At 45.0% G+C, this 17,752-nt stretch overlaps 1 protein-coding gene across 14 annotated transcripts in view; it reads left to right on the top strand.

Moving 5' to 3' along the window:
• The window catches only part of LOC121287918 (dynein axonemal-associated protein 1), an 88,679-nt gene that overhangs the window by 13,119 nt on the left and 57,808 nt on the right, over positions 1–17,752 (top strand). For 13 of the 14 annotated variants that reach the window (XR_005945269.1, XR_005945270.1, XR_005945268.1 and 10 more), the window contains exons 2-5: positions 12,649–12,853; positions 13,042–13,152; positions 13,950–14,552; positions 15,223–15,328. Coding sequence is in view for 10 of the 14 variants with exons in the window: in XM_041205994.1 (XP_041061928.1) it covers positions 12,686–12,853; positions 13,042–13,152; positions 13,950–14,552; positions 15,223–15,328 (988 nt within the window). In the remaining 4 variants the exon portion in view is untranslated. Of the gene's footprint in view, positions 1–10,735; positions 10,809–12,648; positions 12,854–13,041; positions 13,153–13,949; positions 14,553–15,222; positions 15,329–17,752 lie in introns of those variants that run through there. The other variant, XM_041205995.1, reaches the window with a different exon arrangement.

The following is a 17,752-nucleotide window of genomic DNA, read 5'->3' as shown; positions in this document are numbered from 1 at the left end:
GTTATTTGGTCGTTTACTTCCACTGTGTACTATCGAGTTGACAATTTCTCTATGCAAGTTTCCACGTGGGCTGACTCCTGTTGAGAGCATTGAAGGTTTGTACCCTGAATGGCTCTCCAATGCTCAGCTCTGGCAGTGGTTTGGCAGTCTTGTCAAAATGAAATTTGGTTTTCTGCCGTTTCACCTTGATTTTTTTCGCATGCACCTGTTACTACTTCTGGTTTTAGTAGTACGTCTTGCTATTGGAAGAGTAATTTGGGTGCAGCGTGACATTAGCTTTTGGACGGGACTACTTTTCACACCTTCAGTCGGTGTGTTTCTCCACTCAAGGATTGCCTTGTGTACTTCAGTGCTAGATTTGCTCTATTTCTTGATGATTCCTTTAGCGATTTTCACTGCCGCCTCAGCCTTTTCATTCAACAGGGGATACTGTGGAGATAACGTACACTGCTGAATTTCCCAATCCTTTGTGAAACAGCTGAATTCTTCACTCGTGAACTGAGGGCCACTGTCACTCATCACAATGTTTGGAATGCAGTAACAACTGAGTTGTGCTTTCAGCAATTCTACTATTTCTTTTGTCATCTTTGAAGTTAGCTGGTCTAACTCCCAGTATCAGGATAGTGATCGACAGTGATAAGATAATCAGTTCCCACTATAGTGAAGAAATCGACTCCTAGCTTCATCCATGATCTGTCTGGGATGTCATGTGTCACCAACAGCTCTCTAGCTTGTTTAGCTTATTTCTCGTTACAAGCACCGCACTGGCCAATGTGGTTTTTAATTTCATTGCTCATATTTGTCCAGTAGAGCACTTATCTTGCCTTTCTCAGACTCAGTTCAATTCCTTGATGGCTAGCATGCATGTGCTTCAGCATCTCTCCTTTCATCTCCTTTGGGATTTAACTATTTCCTTTGTACAAAATGCCATCTTGGGCTGTCAATTCATCTTGGTGTACCCATTATGCTCTTGTGAGCACAGTTCTGTCCTTGATGCTTTCAGGCCATCTTCTCATCACCACCTCTTGCAGCACTTGGAGAGTTGCATCTTGTTGGGTAGTTTGTTTGATTTGAGCAAGGTGCTCGTCTGTCAGATTCAATGTCTCTGCTGGATTGATGACTTCCAGATAATGTCTAGCTGCTGCTTAACATTGAATCTGGATGATTTCACATTCTGTTGTACCATCCTCAATTTTCTTCATGGGGAGTGCTGTTCTCAACAGCATGTCTGCAATGTACACCTGTGTCCCTTGCTTGTATGTCATGTCCAGATGATATCTCTGTAAACAAAGTAACATTCTTTGCACACACTTTGGAGCAGATAGCAGCAGTCTGACAAAAATGCTTTGAAGTGGCTTGTGGTCAGACTCCACCATTAGTTTGTCTCTCCCAAGGAATTATTGATGAAAATGCTCACAAGCAAAAACAATAGCCAGGCACTCTATCTTGATCTGAGCGTAGCATCGTTCTTTTTGCATTCATGCCCTGGGTGCAAACGCGATTGGTTGCCCTTGATGCTTTAGGTTTGTTCCAATACCTGTCTCACTGGCATCACACTGCAAGGTGGCTTCTTCATTGACATCATTGTACTTCAGCACTGGCATTGTCGTCACTAGTTGTTTGATTTTAGTGAATGCTGCTTCTTGTTCTGTTCTCCAATTCCACTACACATTCTTTGCAGCGAGCTTGCATAATGGCTCATACTTTTGGCAACAAATTAGGCAAAGATTTTGCTGAATAGTTCATGATTGCAACAAATCATTGCACTCCTTTCACATCTATTGATCGCTGCTACAGCTCACATTGTCAGGTTCCGGGCAAAGACCTTTTGCTGTCAATATATGACCAATGTACTTGACTTCAGGCATCTTAAGTTGCAATTTTTTCTTGTCCAGCTTCAGGTTCATCTGGCAAGCCAAGCACTCTCTAGCAGTCATATTAAATTGTGATCATGGTCAGCCATGGCTTTTTCCATTGTGTCTCCGTATCCATAGACTAGTAGATCATCCACAATGGTTTCCATGCTGGAAAGATCACTATCTTACGCTGTCTACGTTGATATTCTTCTGAAGCCATGGAAATGGCAAACGGCATGCATAACCATCTGTATACATACGAACACACAAACAAATGAATAAGGAGCAGGAGTAGGCCATTCAGCCCCTTGAGCCTGCTCTGCCATTTAATAAGATCATGGCTGATCTGGTAGTAACCTGAAATCTGCATCCCACCTACTGCCGATAACCTATCACTCCGTGCCTACCAAGAATCTTTCCACCTCTGCCTTAAAAATATTCAAAGATTCTGCTTCCACCACCTTTTCAGGAAGAGAGTTCCAAAGTCTCATGACCCTCTGAGTGAAAAAATTTCAACTCATCTCTGTCTTAAATGGGTAGCCCCTTATTTTTAAACAGTGACCCCTAGTTCTAGATTCTTCCACAAGAGGAAACATCTTCTCCACATCAACCCTGTCAAGACCCCTCAGGATCTTATATGTTTCAACCAAGTCACCTCTTACTATTCTAAACTTTAGCAGATACAAGACTAATCTGTCCAACCTTTCCTCAAAAGACAACACACCCATTCCAGGTTTTAGTCTGGTAAACCTTCTCTGAACTGCTTCCAATACATTTACATCCTTCCTTAAATAGTGTAACCAATACTGTACACTGTACTCCTAATGTGGTCTCACTAGTGCCCTGTACAACTGAAAGATAACCTCCCCCCACCACTTTTGTATTCAATTCCCCTCACAATAAATGATAACATTCTATTAGCTTTCCTAACTACTACCTCACAAACACTTCTTTTAAGATCCTAGGATGAATTCCATCAGGACCCGAGCTCTTGTCAGCCCACAGCTCCAACAATTTACTCAGTACCACTTCTCTGATGACTGTAATTTCCTTGACCTCCTTCCCCATTTCCATTTCCTGGTTTATAGTTGCTTCTGGGGTGTTACTTGTATCCTCTATAGTGAAAACTGATGCAAAATACCTGCCCTGAAAGGTGTCCAGAATGTAATTGGAAAGCTGCTGCTTTCATCCAGCTTCACTTGCCAGTAACCATCCTTCGCATCTAGAGTAGTAAAGATCTTTGTCTTGGCAAATTGTGGCAAAATTCCTTTGATGGTTGGTATGGGGTAGTGAGATCTCTTCAGCGCTTTATTTAGATTCTTTAGATCTAAGTATACTCGCAGGTTGTTTCACTGCTACCATGCTGCTAATCCAGTCTGTAGGAGTTGTTACTTTCTTGATTACTCCCTTCTTTTCCAGCTCTTTTATCTTGTCTTTTAGGCTTGACTTGAGGGCAGCTGGAACTTTTCTCGGCAGATGCTGAATTGGTCTCACATGCTCATCTACTTCTAGATGATATTCTCCTGGTGGACATCCCAACCCTGTACTCCTCTAGGATCTGTTCAGCAGTCAAGGGACTTGTATTGTACGTTTTAGGATGATGATAGAAAAGGACAATAGGCAATCCCGAATAAGAATAATCAACTGGACAACAGCTGACATCAATGGGGCAAGAACGGAGCTGGGCCAGATAAACTGGAACGAAAGATTGGCAGGAAAAACTGTAGCTGAACAATGGGCTACCTTCAAAAAAGAATTGGTTTGAGCACAGTCAAGGTATAGTCCATCGAAAGGGAAAGGTAGGGCAAACAAATCCAGAGCTCCCTGGATGAAAAAAGAGATTGAAATTAAGATAAAGAAGAAAAAGTGCGCTTATGACAGGTGTCAGGTAGAAAATACAATTGAGAACCAAGAGGAATACAGAAGGTTCAGAAGAAAGTGAAAAAGCATATTAGAGAAGCGAAGAGGGATTATGAGAAAAGACTGGTAGCCAACATAAAGGGGAATCCCAAAGTCTTCTATAAACATATAAATAGTAAAAGGGTGGTAAAAGGAGTAGGGCCGATTAGGGACATAAAAGGAAATTTACACATGGACGAAGGGGCCATGGCTGAGGTATTAAATGAATACTTTGCACCCGTCTTTACAAGGAGGTGGATGCTACCCAGGTCATGGTGACAGATGAGGAAACTCTGTCACTAGAAGGGTTCAAAATTGATAAGAAGGGAGTGGTGAATAGATTGTCAGTACTTAAAGTTGACAAGGCACTGGGACCGGATGAGATACATCCAAGAATATTGAAGGAAGTGAGAGTAGGAATTGCAGGGGCACTGGCCATAATCTTTCAGCCTTCCCTAGACTCAGGGGTGGTGCCAGACAACTGGAGAATTGCGAACATTACACCCTTGTTCAAAAACAGTTGTAAAGATAAGCCCAGCAATTACAGACCAGTCAGTTTAACTTCAGTGGTGGGCAAGATTCTAGAAACAATTATTCGGGATATAATTAGTATTCACATGGAAAAATATGAGTTGATAAGGAAGAGCCAGCATGGATTTCTAAAGGGGAAATCTTGTTTAACTAATTTGCTGGAGTTTTTTGAAGAGGTACCAGAAAAAGTCGATGAGAGCAATGCTGTTGATGTGGTGTACATGGACTTTCAAAACACTTTTGACACAGTGCCACACAACAGACTTGTGAGAAAAGTTATTGCTTATGGAATAAAAAGACAGTGTCGATGTGGATACAAAATTGGTTAAAAAAATAGGAAGCAGAGAGTAATGGTCAATGTATATTTTTTGGCCTGGAAGAAGGTTTGTAGTGGAGTTCCTGTGGGGGTCAGTATTGGGACCCTTGCTTTTCCTGATATATATTAATGGTCTAGATCTTGGTGTGCAGGGGACAATTTCAAAGTTTGCAGATAATACAAGGCTTGGGAATGTTGTAAACTGCAAGGTGTGGAACTTCAAGAGGACATGGACAAGTTGCTGGAGTAGGCAGATAGGTGGCAGAAGAAGTTCAATGTGGAAAAGTGTGAGGTGACACATTTTGGTAGGAAGAACATGGGCAGACAATATAAAATAAGGGGTGTAATTTTGAAGGGGGTTCAGGAGCAGAAAGACTTTGGTGTATATGTGCACAGATCATTGAATGTGGCAGGACAGGTGGTGAGCAGTTAATAAAACATATAGTATCCCGGGCTTTATTATTAATAGGAGATTAGAGTATAAGAGCAAAGAGGTTATGCTGAATTTATATAAAACACTCATTAGACCTCAGCTGGAATATTGTGTACAGTTCTGGGCACCACATTGTAAGATGGATGTGAACACATTGGAGAGAATGCAGAAGAGGTTTACAAGAATGGTTCCAGGGAAGAGAAACTTCAGCTATGAGGATAGATTGGAGAGGTTGGGAATGTTCTTCTTGAAGGGAAGAAGGCTAAGAGGAGATTTGATAGAGATGTTCAAAATCATGAGGGGGCTGGATGGAGTAGATAGGGAGAAGCTGTTCCTGCTCGTAAAAGAATCAAGAACAAGAGTGATTAAAGTGGTTTGTAACAGAAGCAAATGTGATGTGTGAAAAAACAAGTGGTTTGGTTCTGGAATGCACTGCCTGGAAGTATGGTGGAGGCAGGTTCAGTCGAGGCATTCAAGAGGGCATTAGATGTTTATTGGAATAGAAACAATGTGCAAGTGTACGGGGAAAAGGCAGGGCAATGGACTAGGTCATAATGCTCATTTGGAGAGTGGTGCAGACATGATGGGCCGAATGGCCTCCTTCTGAGCCGTTAAAATTCTGTGACTCTGTGATTCAATGGTTTTGTATGCTGTGATACGTTGTAAATCTCCAATGGCACTTTCAGGGTTACCAGTCCAAGCTTTAGATTTGCTTCAGCTGAGATGAGTGGTTGTTGCATCCCATCTATAATCTGGAACTCTAGATCTTCTATCTTGCCATTACTTTCGGCTCTCAGACTAATTTGTCCTCTCGGTATGAGTATGGTGCCATCATATAGCTTCAGCCTTACTTTTGAGGGCTTCATTTTTGGATCGCCATGTTGAGCCACTTTGCAAAGTTCTGTCATGGTCATGGTATTGCATGACACACCAGTGTCTATCTGATACTCCTTGTTTGCTTGATACTCTCATTCTGCGGTCATCATTGTAACAGTCACAAACCATTTATCACCATAGACTTGACGGAATCAGCCTGTTGTATTGTGTATAGTGCTTCATCAGAGTCTTGCTGATATCTCTCCAAAAGCCATCTGTATAGGCTCGTTTTGATTTTTTCTCTCCAAACACTTGTGTGCGAAATGATTCTGCTTCTTGCAGTTAAAACACTACTTTCCCGAAGCTAAACAATCCTTTTTGTGATGCCCTGCATGGTATTTGCATCCTGCCCATTGTCCGCGATTGTTCTGCTCTTTTGGCCTGGAAAGTCTCTCAGCATAATATATCTCCTTGTCTGCTCTGCCATACATGTGGTCTAACTGACATTTTACAAGCTCCACATTTCTACACGTGTTTATCGCTTTCCTGAGCATAAGTTTCCCCTCTGTCAGTAAACTTTCTCCCATGGAAGGGTCCTGTATGCCTAAGAGTATTCTATCTTTAATCAGATCATCTTTTAGCTGCCTAAATTCACAATTCTACAAGCTGTGTTACTGCAGTCGCATACTGATCTATAGTTTCTTCTTCACTTGAGCTCTAGTGTTAAATACATAGCACTCAAGAGTGTGCTCAGACTTTCAAAATCTCTGTTGTCCGTTTTCTTTGTTCATCTGTAGGATTTAGGGTGGAATACAATTTATAGCAGTCCCTCCCCAACAGTGTTAGAAGCATGGCTACTCTTATCAGTTCCAGCTTGCTAATTAACTCTGTTGCCAGCTTGTAATTTTGCCATTGTAGGTGGGAAAATTGCCAGTTCTGTCACATATCACCTTTCATTTCGACTGGAGAAGAGGGGGGAAGGTTTACAGCCATATTCACTTACCGCAATACATTCCAGAACAAGGTAAATACAACAACTTTGTCAAACTATGGGGAAATATCACATGATCATATTCACTTGATCAGATGACATGTGATCAAACCTCCAGGAAAATGCCCAACCAAGTTTGGCTCCATCCCTTCTCTTCAAATAGCCCCAAGGAATCATTTACACACACCTGTCATCTTGTGTAAAATATGGAACCTCTGACAGAGTGGTACTCCCTCACTGAAGGATCAGCCTCAAGTCCATAATCTCTGATCCATAGGCAAGATTGCTACCCCTATTTGATGTACATATTTTAAATGCTTTCTTAACTGTGGGAGGGAATCTATTCACAAGGGACTGATTTTAAGAGTCTCAACTGCTGGGTTGTAGCTTTGATTTTTTTTTGGGAAAATATACTTTATTCATGAAATTTCTGAAAGAACATTACAATACATTTCAAAATGGCCATCACAAAAAGTGCAATCAGATTCAAGTTCCCACATAGATCATGAGATGCTTCAATACAATCAATGAACATTACAGACATTTCAACATGGTCATTACAAACAGTCAGACAGTGTAATGGTATTCAAGTTATCTGCATAGTTCATGTTGCACTCTGAAGTGCTTCAATACAATTGTAGTTTTCACTGTACACATTCCTTGTGAGTCATACAACCCGAGGGATCTATACAATTCCGAGCCCCTCGGTGCACTATGGCGGAAAGGTCTTAGACAGCGACCTTTCCCAATTATGCTTTTGCAGTGGCTGCCCCAAGCTTTAGTGCGTCCCTCAGCACGTAGTCCTGAACCTTGGAATGTGCCAGTCTGCAACACTCGGTGGGGACAATTCTTTGCACTGGAAGACCAACAAGTTTTGGGCAGACCAAAGGGTGTCCTTCACCGAGCTGATGATCCTCCAGCTGCAGTTGATGTTTGTCTTGGTATGTGTCCCTGGGAACAGCCCATAGAGCACAGAGTCCTGTGTCACAGAATGGCTCAGTATGAACCTCAACAAATACCACTGCATCTCTCTCCAGACCTTCTTTGTAAAGGCACATTCCACAAGGAGGTGAACAAAGGTCTCTTCCCCATCACAGCCACCTCAAGGGCAGCATGCAGAGGGAGTGAGACTCCTGGCATGTAGGAAAGATCTGGCGGGGAGGGCCTTTCTCACCACCAGCCAAGCTACATCTTGGTGCTTGTTGGAGAGTACTGGCGATGAGGCATTCTGCCAAATGACCTAGGCAGTCTGCTTGGGGAATCATCCGACAGGATCCACCATCTCCTTTCCCTGCAGGGCCTCTAGGACGTTACGCGCCGACCACTTCCTGTTAGACTTGTGGTCAAAAGTGTTTCTCCGCATAAATTCTTCCATGAGGGATAGGTGGTACTACTTGGAGCATTCTGTGGCAGGGTAGCCAGACCCATCCTTCGCAACACTGGGGACAGGTAGAACCTCAGCACGTAGTGACACTTGGTGTTTGTGTACCGACAGTCTACGCACAGCTTGATACAGCCGCACACAAAGGTGCCATCAGGATGAGGGCGATGTTGGGCACATTTTTACCCCCTTTATCTAGAGGCTTGTACATCGTGTCCCTGTGGACACGATCCATCTTTGACCTCCACATAAAGTGAATGGTGGCCCGGGTGATTGCCATCGTGCAGGAGTGAAGAATGGACCAGATCTGCGCTATGTACAGCAACACCAAGAGTGCCTCACACCTGATGACCAGGTTCTTACCCACAATGGAGAGGAAGCGTTGCTCCCACATTCCCAGTTTTCTTTCCAACATAGCCACTCACTCCTTCCAGTTTCTAATGCATGTCCTGGTCCCTCCGAACCATATCCCCAGCACCTTCAGGCCATCCGCCCTGATGGTGAAGGGACAAAGAATCGGTCAGCCTAGTTCCCAAAGAACATGGCCTCGCTCTTGCCACGATTTACCTTGGCTCCCAAGGCCAGTGCAAACTGGTCACAGATGTTGATCAGTATGCACCGACAGTGGATCCGAGCAGAAGACGGTGACATCATCCATGTACAGGGAGGCTTTGACCTGAGTGCCTCCACTGCCTGGGATCGTCATTCCTCTTATGCCCGGATCCTTCCTGATGGACTCAGCAAAGGGTTCTATGCAACAAACAGGACAGGGGAGAGAGGGCAGCCCTGCCTGACTCCAGATTTAATTGGAAAGCTTTCTGATTCCCACCCATTGATTGAAGCTGCACTACTGATGTTTGTGTAGAGCAGTTGGATCCAGTTGCGGATTCCTTCCCCAAACCCCATTTTGAAAAGCACATCCACCATGTAGGTGTGTGAAACTCTGTCAAAGGTCTTCTCCTGGTCCAGGCTGATGAGGCAGGTGTCCACACCCCTGTCCTGTACTTAGGCAATCGTATCCCTGAGTAGTGCAAGGCTGTCAGAGATCTTCCTGTCGGGTACAGCGCAGGTCTGCTCAGGGTGGATCACCAACTCCAGGGCAGACTTGGCCCGAATGGCAATGACCTTGGACAGAATCCTACAGTCCACATTCAGCAGTGAGATGGGTCACCAATTTCTAAATTCCTCCTTTTCCTCCTTCTTCTTGTAGATGAGGGTGATGATGGTTTTTCTCATGGATTCTGATATGCTGCCAGCCAGCAGCATACTTCTAGCAGGCTGGGCCGATCCAGTCCCACAGAGCCAAATACAACTCAGCCGGTAAGCCGTCACTTCCAGGAGTTTTACTCTTCTCGAAGGACTCAAGGTCTCCTGTCAGTTTGACAGGAGTTAGCGGTCTGTCCAGACTCTCCCGTGTACTGTCATCTAAGACCTGCATGATAGAGGACAGGAAGGACTGGGAGACCGTGCTGTCTGCGAGCTTCATGTCATACAATCCAACATGAAAGGATTTGCTAATCCTCAAAATGTCAGATTGCGATGACTTTACTGAGCCGTCTTCTTCCTTCAAGCTGCTAATTACGGAGCTCTCTGTGTGTACCTTTTGGAAGAAGAAACATGAGAACGTCTCATCCTGTTCCACGGAGCGATCGGACCGGAAGATGATCTTGGACGCCTCCGAGGGCAAAGAGCAAGGCTTGCTGGCTCTCCACCTCTTGGAGTTCTTCCTTGACATCAACCCCCATTGACTGCAGCCGAAGCGTTTTCTGCATGTTTTTCTGGAGTCGGGATATTTCCCTCTGTTCCTTTCTAGCTTTCTGGACACCTTTGAGGATGAAAAACCTCTTGATGTTCTCCTTGATCGTTTCCCACCGGTGTGTCAGGGACTCAAAGAGGGGTTTCATGGTTCTCCAACCTTTGTAATCCCTCTTGAGCTCCTCAATGTTCTCTGGGGTCAGCAGTTGCACATTCAGATTCCATGTCCCCCTGCCAAACCCCTGATCTTCCCTTAAGTGACAGTATCTTTGGGCAACCGATCAAACGGTGCAAATTGGGAGTGATAGTCTTAACAATGCTACAAAGACTGGGGAACTGAGGTCAACTCCTTCTTGGGTTCGTGTTCCTGCACAGTCAGGCTCAGAGTTGTGGACAGTTGTAAAATCAGCCATCAATTCCCTTACATCAAAAATAAGCATATCAATAAATTAGACTAATAGGCTGGCTACAAGAAAGAAGGAGGCCATTCGGCCGTCATGTGTGTGTCAGCTCTCTGCAAGAGCAAAATACAAACAAATGCAAATTATGGTGGATGCTGTTTTCTTGGAGTCCGATTAACCAATTCTCAAAACAAACCACATTAAAGGTCCTTGGGCAACACCTCAGCAGCTGTCACAGGGAGTCCTCCGAGATGCCGGCGCTGTCCAGAGCACTTTGTAATTGGGGGGACAACCATCTTGTGCTTTACTGGCTTCTTATTGTTACATTTCATGCGAACCCATAGCCTGATTGGCGTCCAGTAACCAGGGGCAACAGCGGCAACCATTTTGTGCCGGGTGGTTTTGAACCGACCAACCGACCGTTAAGAGGTGAGAAACAGTTGGGGGGCAAAACAGAGGCCCAGGGGACGGTCAGACACAGACTCTCCCCCGGAGAAGGGGCAACCACAAAACACGATGGGTGCGGGGGTGTTGACACAGGCCACCGCGGGTGGCAAACACAGCTCATCAGAGGGGGGCAAATACATGTCTCGCCTGTGGGTGGTGAGAGGGCAGTTCAAACACATGCTCCCGGAGGAGGAGGGGGAGGGGCAAACACATGCTCCCGGGGGAGGGGGAGGGGGATATGGGGGGCAAACACATGCTCATGGGGGATGGGGGGGGGTAAACACATGCTCATGGGGGAGGGGGATAGGAGGGGCAAACACATGCTCCCGGGGGAGGGGGATGGGGGGGGCAAACACATGCTCCAGGGGGATGGGGGGGGGGCAAACACATGCTCCCGGGGGATTGGGGGGGGGGGGCAAACACATGCTCCCGGGGGATTGGGGGATGGTGGGGGCAAACACATGCTCCCGGGGGAGGGGGATGGTGAGGGCAAACACATGCTCCCGGGGGAGGGGGATGGTGGGGGGCAAACACGTGCTCCCGGTGGAGGGGGGGCAAACACGTGCTCCCGGGGGAAGGGGGGCAAACACGTGCTCCCAGGGGAAGGGGGGCAAACACGTGCTCCCAGGGGAAGGGGGGGGGGCAAACACGTGCTCCCGGGGGAGGGGAGGCAAGCACATGTTCCCGGGCTGTGGGGGCTAGCGTATGTTCCTGGGATGTGGGGGCAAACACATGCTCCCGGGGGAGGGGGGGTGCAAACACATGCTCTGGGGAGTTGGTGGGGGCGGGGGAGGCAAACACATGCCTCCGGGGGAGTGGGGGGGCAGCAAACACATACTTCATCAGGAGGGGGGTTGAACGTATGCCGCAAATGACAGTAATTACAGGGCTACTGGTGTAGTGGGTTGGGAAACAAAGACGACTCCCAAGGTGGGGGAAAACACAGGCCCTTGGGTGGGCAGACACAGTTCCCCCCATTCCCCCTGAGGCAGGTGGGCAAACAAGGACCCCCAAGGTGGTGGGAGGGGCAAATACAGGCCCTGATAGTGTAACACACAGTCCTGGGACAAGCAGGCCTGGGGTGGTGGGGGTGGAGAGGGACTGCAAACTCAGGTCCAAGATCTTGAGGAAGGGCTGGTGAAACAATAGGCCCTAGTGGGGGAAAACACAGGCCTCCAGGTGGTGGAATACATAGGCCCTGAATGTGGAAGAAACACTGACCCAAGGAGTGAGAAACACAGAGACAGGGGATGAAGTGGGGCCCTGGTTTGAAGAGAATGAGAGGAAACACCAACTGTGGGGTGAGGGGCTGTGAGAATGCAGGCTCAGAGGGGAACACACCTGGAGGTGACAACCTGGTGGTGTTTTGCATTTTTTGCACAAAGGAACTCTAGAACTGAATCCCCCAGAAGACTTTTGATTCTGGGCCAATTGAAATTTTTAAGATAGATCTGTAAGATTTTGTTGGGTAAGATCATCCAAAGGCAGGTAAATCAAGTTGAGGTACAGATCAGCTATAATCGAATTGAGTGGTTGAAGGTGCTTGATGAGTTGAATGCTGTCCTCCTGTTCATTTGCTGCCATTTTAATCCTCTTTCCTGATGTATTTTCTCATTCCACTGGATATGAATTTACTCCTTGTTTATAGTAACTCCTCTAACTGGAAGAGGTTGTATGAAAGATCTTTCCTTTCACTCCTGGGTGAATGTATCTTTCACAATCTGACTGACCGGAGAGCCTTTGAGTGTGTCCTGTTATCCTGGTTGGATTAATCACTAAGAAATGTAAATGATCCAAACCATTTAATTGTTTCTGTTTCCAGATTCCTACTATATGAGCAAGCAGGGCCCTGAATAAAAATGACTTCAAATAATCAGAAACCAGCATTATTTGATGAAGGCAACTGTGAACTTCAGAGAACATATGACAGCTCAACGATTGGTTGTGATGGTCTCAAATCGTACTGGGATAGGATATTCGCTCATGTTAAGGATGAACTTCCCTCCATTGATTCAGACTTTTCATCAGTAAGTCTCAGCTTTAGAATCCCACAGTTAAATGTGCTTCTTACTGAATTTGGGAGTGAATTCCCTAAGCCTGCACTGATGGTGAGCTACCTCACCTGTCACCAAACATCAACCCAACTCCTTTTATTCTTCAGTCTTACTGCAATCCGATCTAAACCCTCATGTTCTGCATTTTTTTTGTTGCACAGTCTGGTTCAGAAGATGGTGAAGTTCCTATTTTCCAACGTGGTACCATAGGTCTAATTTCCCACCTGCCCGAGGATCTGAGGGAGTTATCACTCGATGATCCAGTTCTTGAGGTAAAGTGCAACTGTTCAACATATATCACATTCCTTTAGCAACCCTGCAAGGTATTTTAATACCTGTGCTCTTCTCCATTTCATTCTACACTAGAATCTGGCTTAGGATTTTTCATTGTAGCCAATGCCTCAGCACTGACCCAATTTCAGCTGATTCCATCTTGATTCAGTTCTGTTCACATATCTGTGATAGAGCTCCGGGTCACCTGACACTGCACTGATTTGAAATGCATGTGCTTTAGGCTGCATGTTGAAGTGCATTGTAAGTCATTCTATTGAATCAGTGAAACAACAACTTTAACCTGTTACAGTTATTTTATTCATTAAAATGAATGCAAAGCTGAGTCTGTCATACATCACTATCCGTGAATTGCCAGCACAGGCAGTATGACAGCAGTCCAGAGATGTTCCTCCCTCTCCTACAAAAAAATAGCTAAGATGAATTTTTCAGGCTGAAATAAAATTGGGCATGTGCCATTCTGTCAGGTGCAAGCTAGGATGGGAGCAGAACTGCCAAATCTCCTGAATAAAGGGACATCTGATTCACACTATATTTTATATGGGACACAAAGTGCAAGGTTTTTGTGCTGGTGCTGAGCCTGCTAAACATCAATAGTGAATGAAGAATTGTGTCCACCATGTTGTAGTTCTTTCTCTGACCCACATTCGTATCAAGTACGGCTTTCCATCCTATTGATTTTTAAAATGTTTTTGTCACCTCTCTTCTTGAAGCCTTAACTCTCGAACATTAATTCTCCATCTTGGTGACAATGTCAATGATTTCTGAATGTTCACAGGAAATGCTGGAATCTGCAAGATGCCCACGTGAGGCTTGGGCACAGGACTATAAAGAAAGACCATTCGAGGATCACCAGGACTTTAGGAGTGAAAATTCAAGACTCTCCGAAAAATCGACCACCACTAATAAATTTATGGCAGCTGAAGCTGGCCCATTAATTGGTAACAATGTTGAATCACTGGGGTTATCAGCAGCTTTTATCACTGGTGAGAGTGAGAACTCACTGGACTTAGAAACGGAATCCCGGCCTGGTGAAAAAGAGCACCTTGTGGATCTAGGAAATAATGGTGGAGGAGACCCTCAATCATCCATAACTCCAAAAGTCATTAACAATAAGAAACCGAAAATTCTAAGGTGTCAAGGCAGTGGAGATAGGAACTTAGATTCAGAATTAACAACTGAAAAATACTTCATGCAAAATATCCCAGAAAACATTCTGGAAACGGTGCTGAACAAGAACAAGGCAACATTCACCAAAAGTCATTTAATTAATTCCAGTAGAGACCAGGAAACTATACAAGTGCCAAAGGAAGGGCTAAATGGAAGGAATTCAACATGTACTGGACAGCACACCCACAGACCACCTATACTCTCTTTAGAGGTGAGCAGATAAACATTCTTCTCACTGCTGCAGACACAACTGCCTCCTTAAGATGTTCCTGAAGAGGGCAGAGCGGTGTTGAGTTAGAATACTGACCATAACTGATTTGTAGAAGGTATTTACTGCCCTTCACCTCTGGGTAAGATCCTGACCAGATATGAAAGAATCATGGCAATTATTTTGATTTTTAAAAATGTTGGTCAAGTACATTAAGAGGCGGATGGAATTATTCTCAGGGGCTTCCCTTTATGGATACATTTTCTGAGCATTGTGTCAGAGCGGAGTCGTCCAAGCACTTCAGGTCCTCCATAGCTTCCTCCGGTATTCATCGGTAGTGAGCTGGACCTTTAGGTTTATCTGTTGGGCTACTGCTATCCAACATCAATACCAAATGAGTGATAGGAGCATCCAGTTCTCTGACTGACAGTCAGCTGATCTCCTCTCCATCTCCACTAATAGCATTTGGTAAATCTGAAGTAATGTTCTCTGCTCCAGCCCAGGCACCAATATCAGTCTCAAAGACCAAGTCTTCCTAATGTTTGTCCTCAGCTTCTGAAAGCTGCCCTCGAATTATATTCTTTAAACAGATGTTCTCCTTTAATTTTAAATCTAATAATATTTAGTGTAAGCTGACAAGCTGACCTCCAGCTGCTGTTGAACTTGTTTGTAGTGTATAGAACAAGTAAACCTGGATGGGATCTTACAGAGTCTGCAACAGGTGGAAAACTGGAGCAGTGATTTAGACAACATCATGAATAGAACTTGGTCTGCTTCAGGTAAGTAGAGATCAATTTTGCATGTTTACAATCTATTAATATTTGCTCTTTCCCCATTGCCTCTGGCAATCTGTTCACCACTAAAATCCTCCCAACCATGGAGCAAGATAGTTCGAGCTGTACTCATTAGGATGGGACACTCTAGAGGTTGGGGAATCAGTCGCCCCACAGACTCTCCTCACCAGCATGAAAGTATTTAGGGTGGATTCCACGATTCTCCCTAAAGCAGGGAACTAGGTTATTTAGATACTCATTATAATTTAGCCTCCTCCAGCTAGGAGCTCTGAATTGTCTGCATATTCACCATTGTGTTTCTTTGCTGTGAGAAGGTTCAGCCTGAGACTGCACTGCAGGAGTTCCTCAGGATAGTGTTACGGACAGGAGGGGGTTTAATTTAGAATAGCCCTGATTTCTCCACTCACTAGCCATCCAAAGGTGTTTTGATTTTTGATGACCTTTTATATAGATGGCATATGTTACCCAACCCTTCGGTTTGGAGTGATCCAATCCTGTATTAATAACACCCACCCCCCACCCTCCCCCCTTCACCACACACACACACACACACACACACACACACACACACACACACACACACACACACACACACACACACACACACCACCCCCTCCCCCAGATGAGGCTAGTTGCTCAACCTGGTCAGAGCTTGCTTCTGCGTGGCCTCCCAATCAGATGTTAAACAGCAGACTGAAGATGGAATCTGAAAGCTATATAATTAAAGCAATTAAAACAGTTCAAGTCGTAGTCACATGACAGGATGGTTTTGGGTTGAACTATTCAGTTAATGAAGCTCCTTTGGTTAAAACCCATTGTGTTTTGAGCAGGTAACTGTAGAACCATTAGCACAGTGTTGGAGATGAGTCATAAAAAGCTCTGCATTTGTGCATAGCTGGTGCAGACATCTCATCCATTGTCCTTTGTTGGCTAGGCTGAAATGTTTATAGAATGCAAGGAGTTTTACATTCCAGGGATTTGATGTGTTAGCCCTTGTCCACTTTTAAACTGCTCAGAACTTCCAGAGCTACCATCATGTGGGGAATGGCGGTCATTTATCCGTCCAGCCATTTGCCTATTTTAAAAGAAAAATAATAAAGTAGCCAGGGTGACGTAGATAATGTCCTAGGTTCAACCATCTTCAGCTGCTTCATCAATTACCTTCCCTTCATCAAAAGGTCAGAAGTGGGATGTCCGCTGATGATTGCATAATGTTCAGCAACATTCGAGACTCCTTAAACACTGAAGCAGTCTGTGTTCATATGCAGCAAGACCCGGACAACATTCAGGCTTGGGCTGACAGGTGGCAAGTAACATCTGTGCCACAGAAGTGCCAAGCAATGACCATCTCCAACAAGAGAGAATCTAACCATCTCCCTTTGAGCTGGATCATTAATTTTATTCAAGGCTGAGTTAGACATATTTTTGATCCACATGTGTTATGAGGAGGCAGGCAGGAAAATGAAGTTAAGGGCACCATCAGATTAGCCATGATCTTATTGAATGGCAGGGCAAGCTCAATGTGGCCAATTGGCCTTCTCCTGCTTCTATTTCTTATGATTTTATGATCGTAAAATGATGAATGGGGTGCCAATCAAGCAGGCTGCTCTCCCTAGATGGTGTTGAGCTTCTTGAGTGTTGTTGGAGCTGCATTCACCCGGGTGAGTGGAGAATATTCCATTACATGCCTGATCTGTGCCCTGTAGATAGTGAATAGGCTTTGGAGAAAGTAAGGAGTTGAGTTAATTGACACAGAATTCCCAGCCTCTGACCTGCACTTGTAGCCACAGTATTTATTTAATTGATCCAGCTAAGTTTCTGGTCAATGATAACCCCAGGATGTTGATGGTGGGAACTCAGCAATGGTACTACCATTGAATGTCAAGGGGAAATGGTTAGATTTTCTCTTGAAGGAGATGGTCATTGTCTGGCACTTGTGTGGCGCAAATGTTACTTGTCACTTATCAACCTAAACCTGAATGTTGTCCAGGTTTTGCTGCATATGGACACAGATTGTTTCAGTATCGGAGGAGTCGCGAATCATACTGAACACTATGCAAACCTCCTCACCTCTGACCTTCTGCTGGACGGAAAGTCATTGATGAAGCAACTGAAGATGGTTGAGCCTCCCTGATGTCCTTGGGCTGAGATGATTGGCCTCCAGCAACTACAACTATCTCCCTTTGTGCTAGATATGATTCCAACCAATGGAGAATTTTTCTCCGTTTCCCATAGGCTTCAATTTTGCTAGAGCTCCATGATGCCACACTTGATTAAATGCTGCCTCATGTCAAGGGCTGTCACATTCATGTCACCTCTTGTTAGGACCAAGGCTGCAATGACGTTTGGAGCCAAGTGGCCCCAGTGGAAACCAAACTGAGCATTGATGAACAGGTTATTGCTGTGTAA

This window comes from Carcharodon carcharias, chromosome 15 (assembly GCF_017639515.1).
Source record: "Carcharodon carcharias isolate sCarCar2 chromosome 15, sCarCar2.pri, whole genome shotgun sequence".
NCBI lineage: Eukaryota > Metazoa > Chordata > Chondrichthyes > Lamniformes > Lamnidae > Carcharodon > Carcharodon carcharias.
The sequence above is the reverse complement of the archived record's forward strand: the minus strand, read 5'-3'. Positions and strand labels throughout refer to the sequence as shown.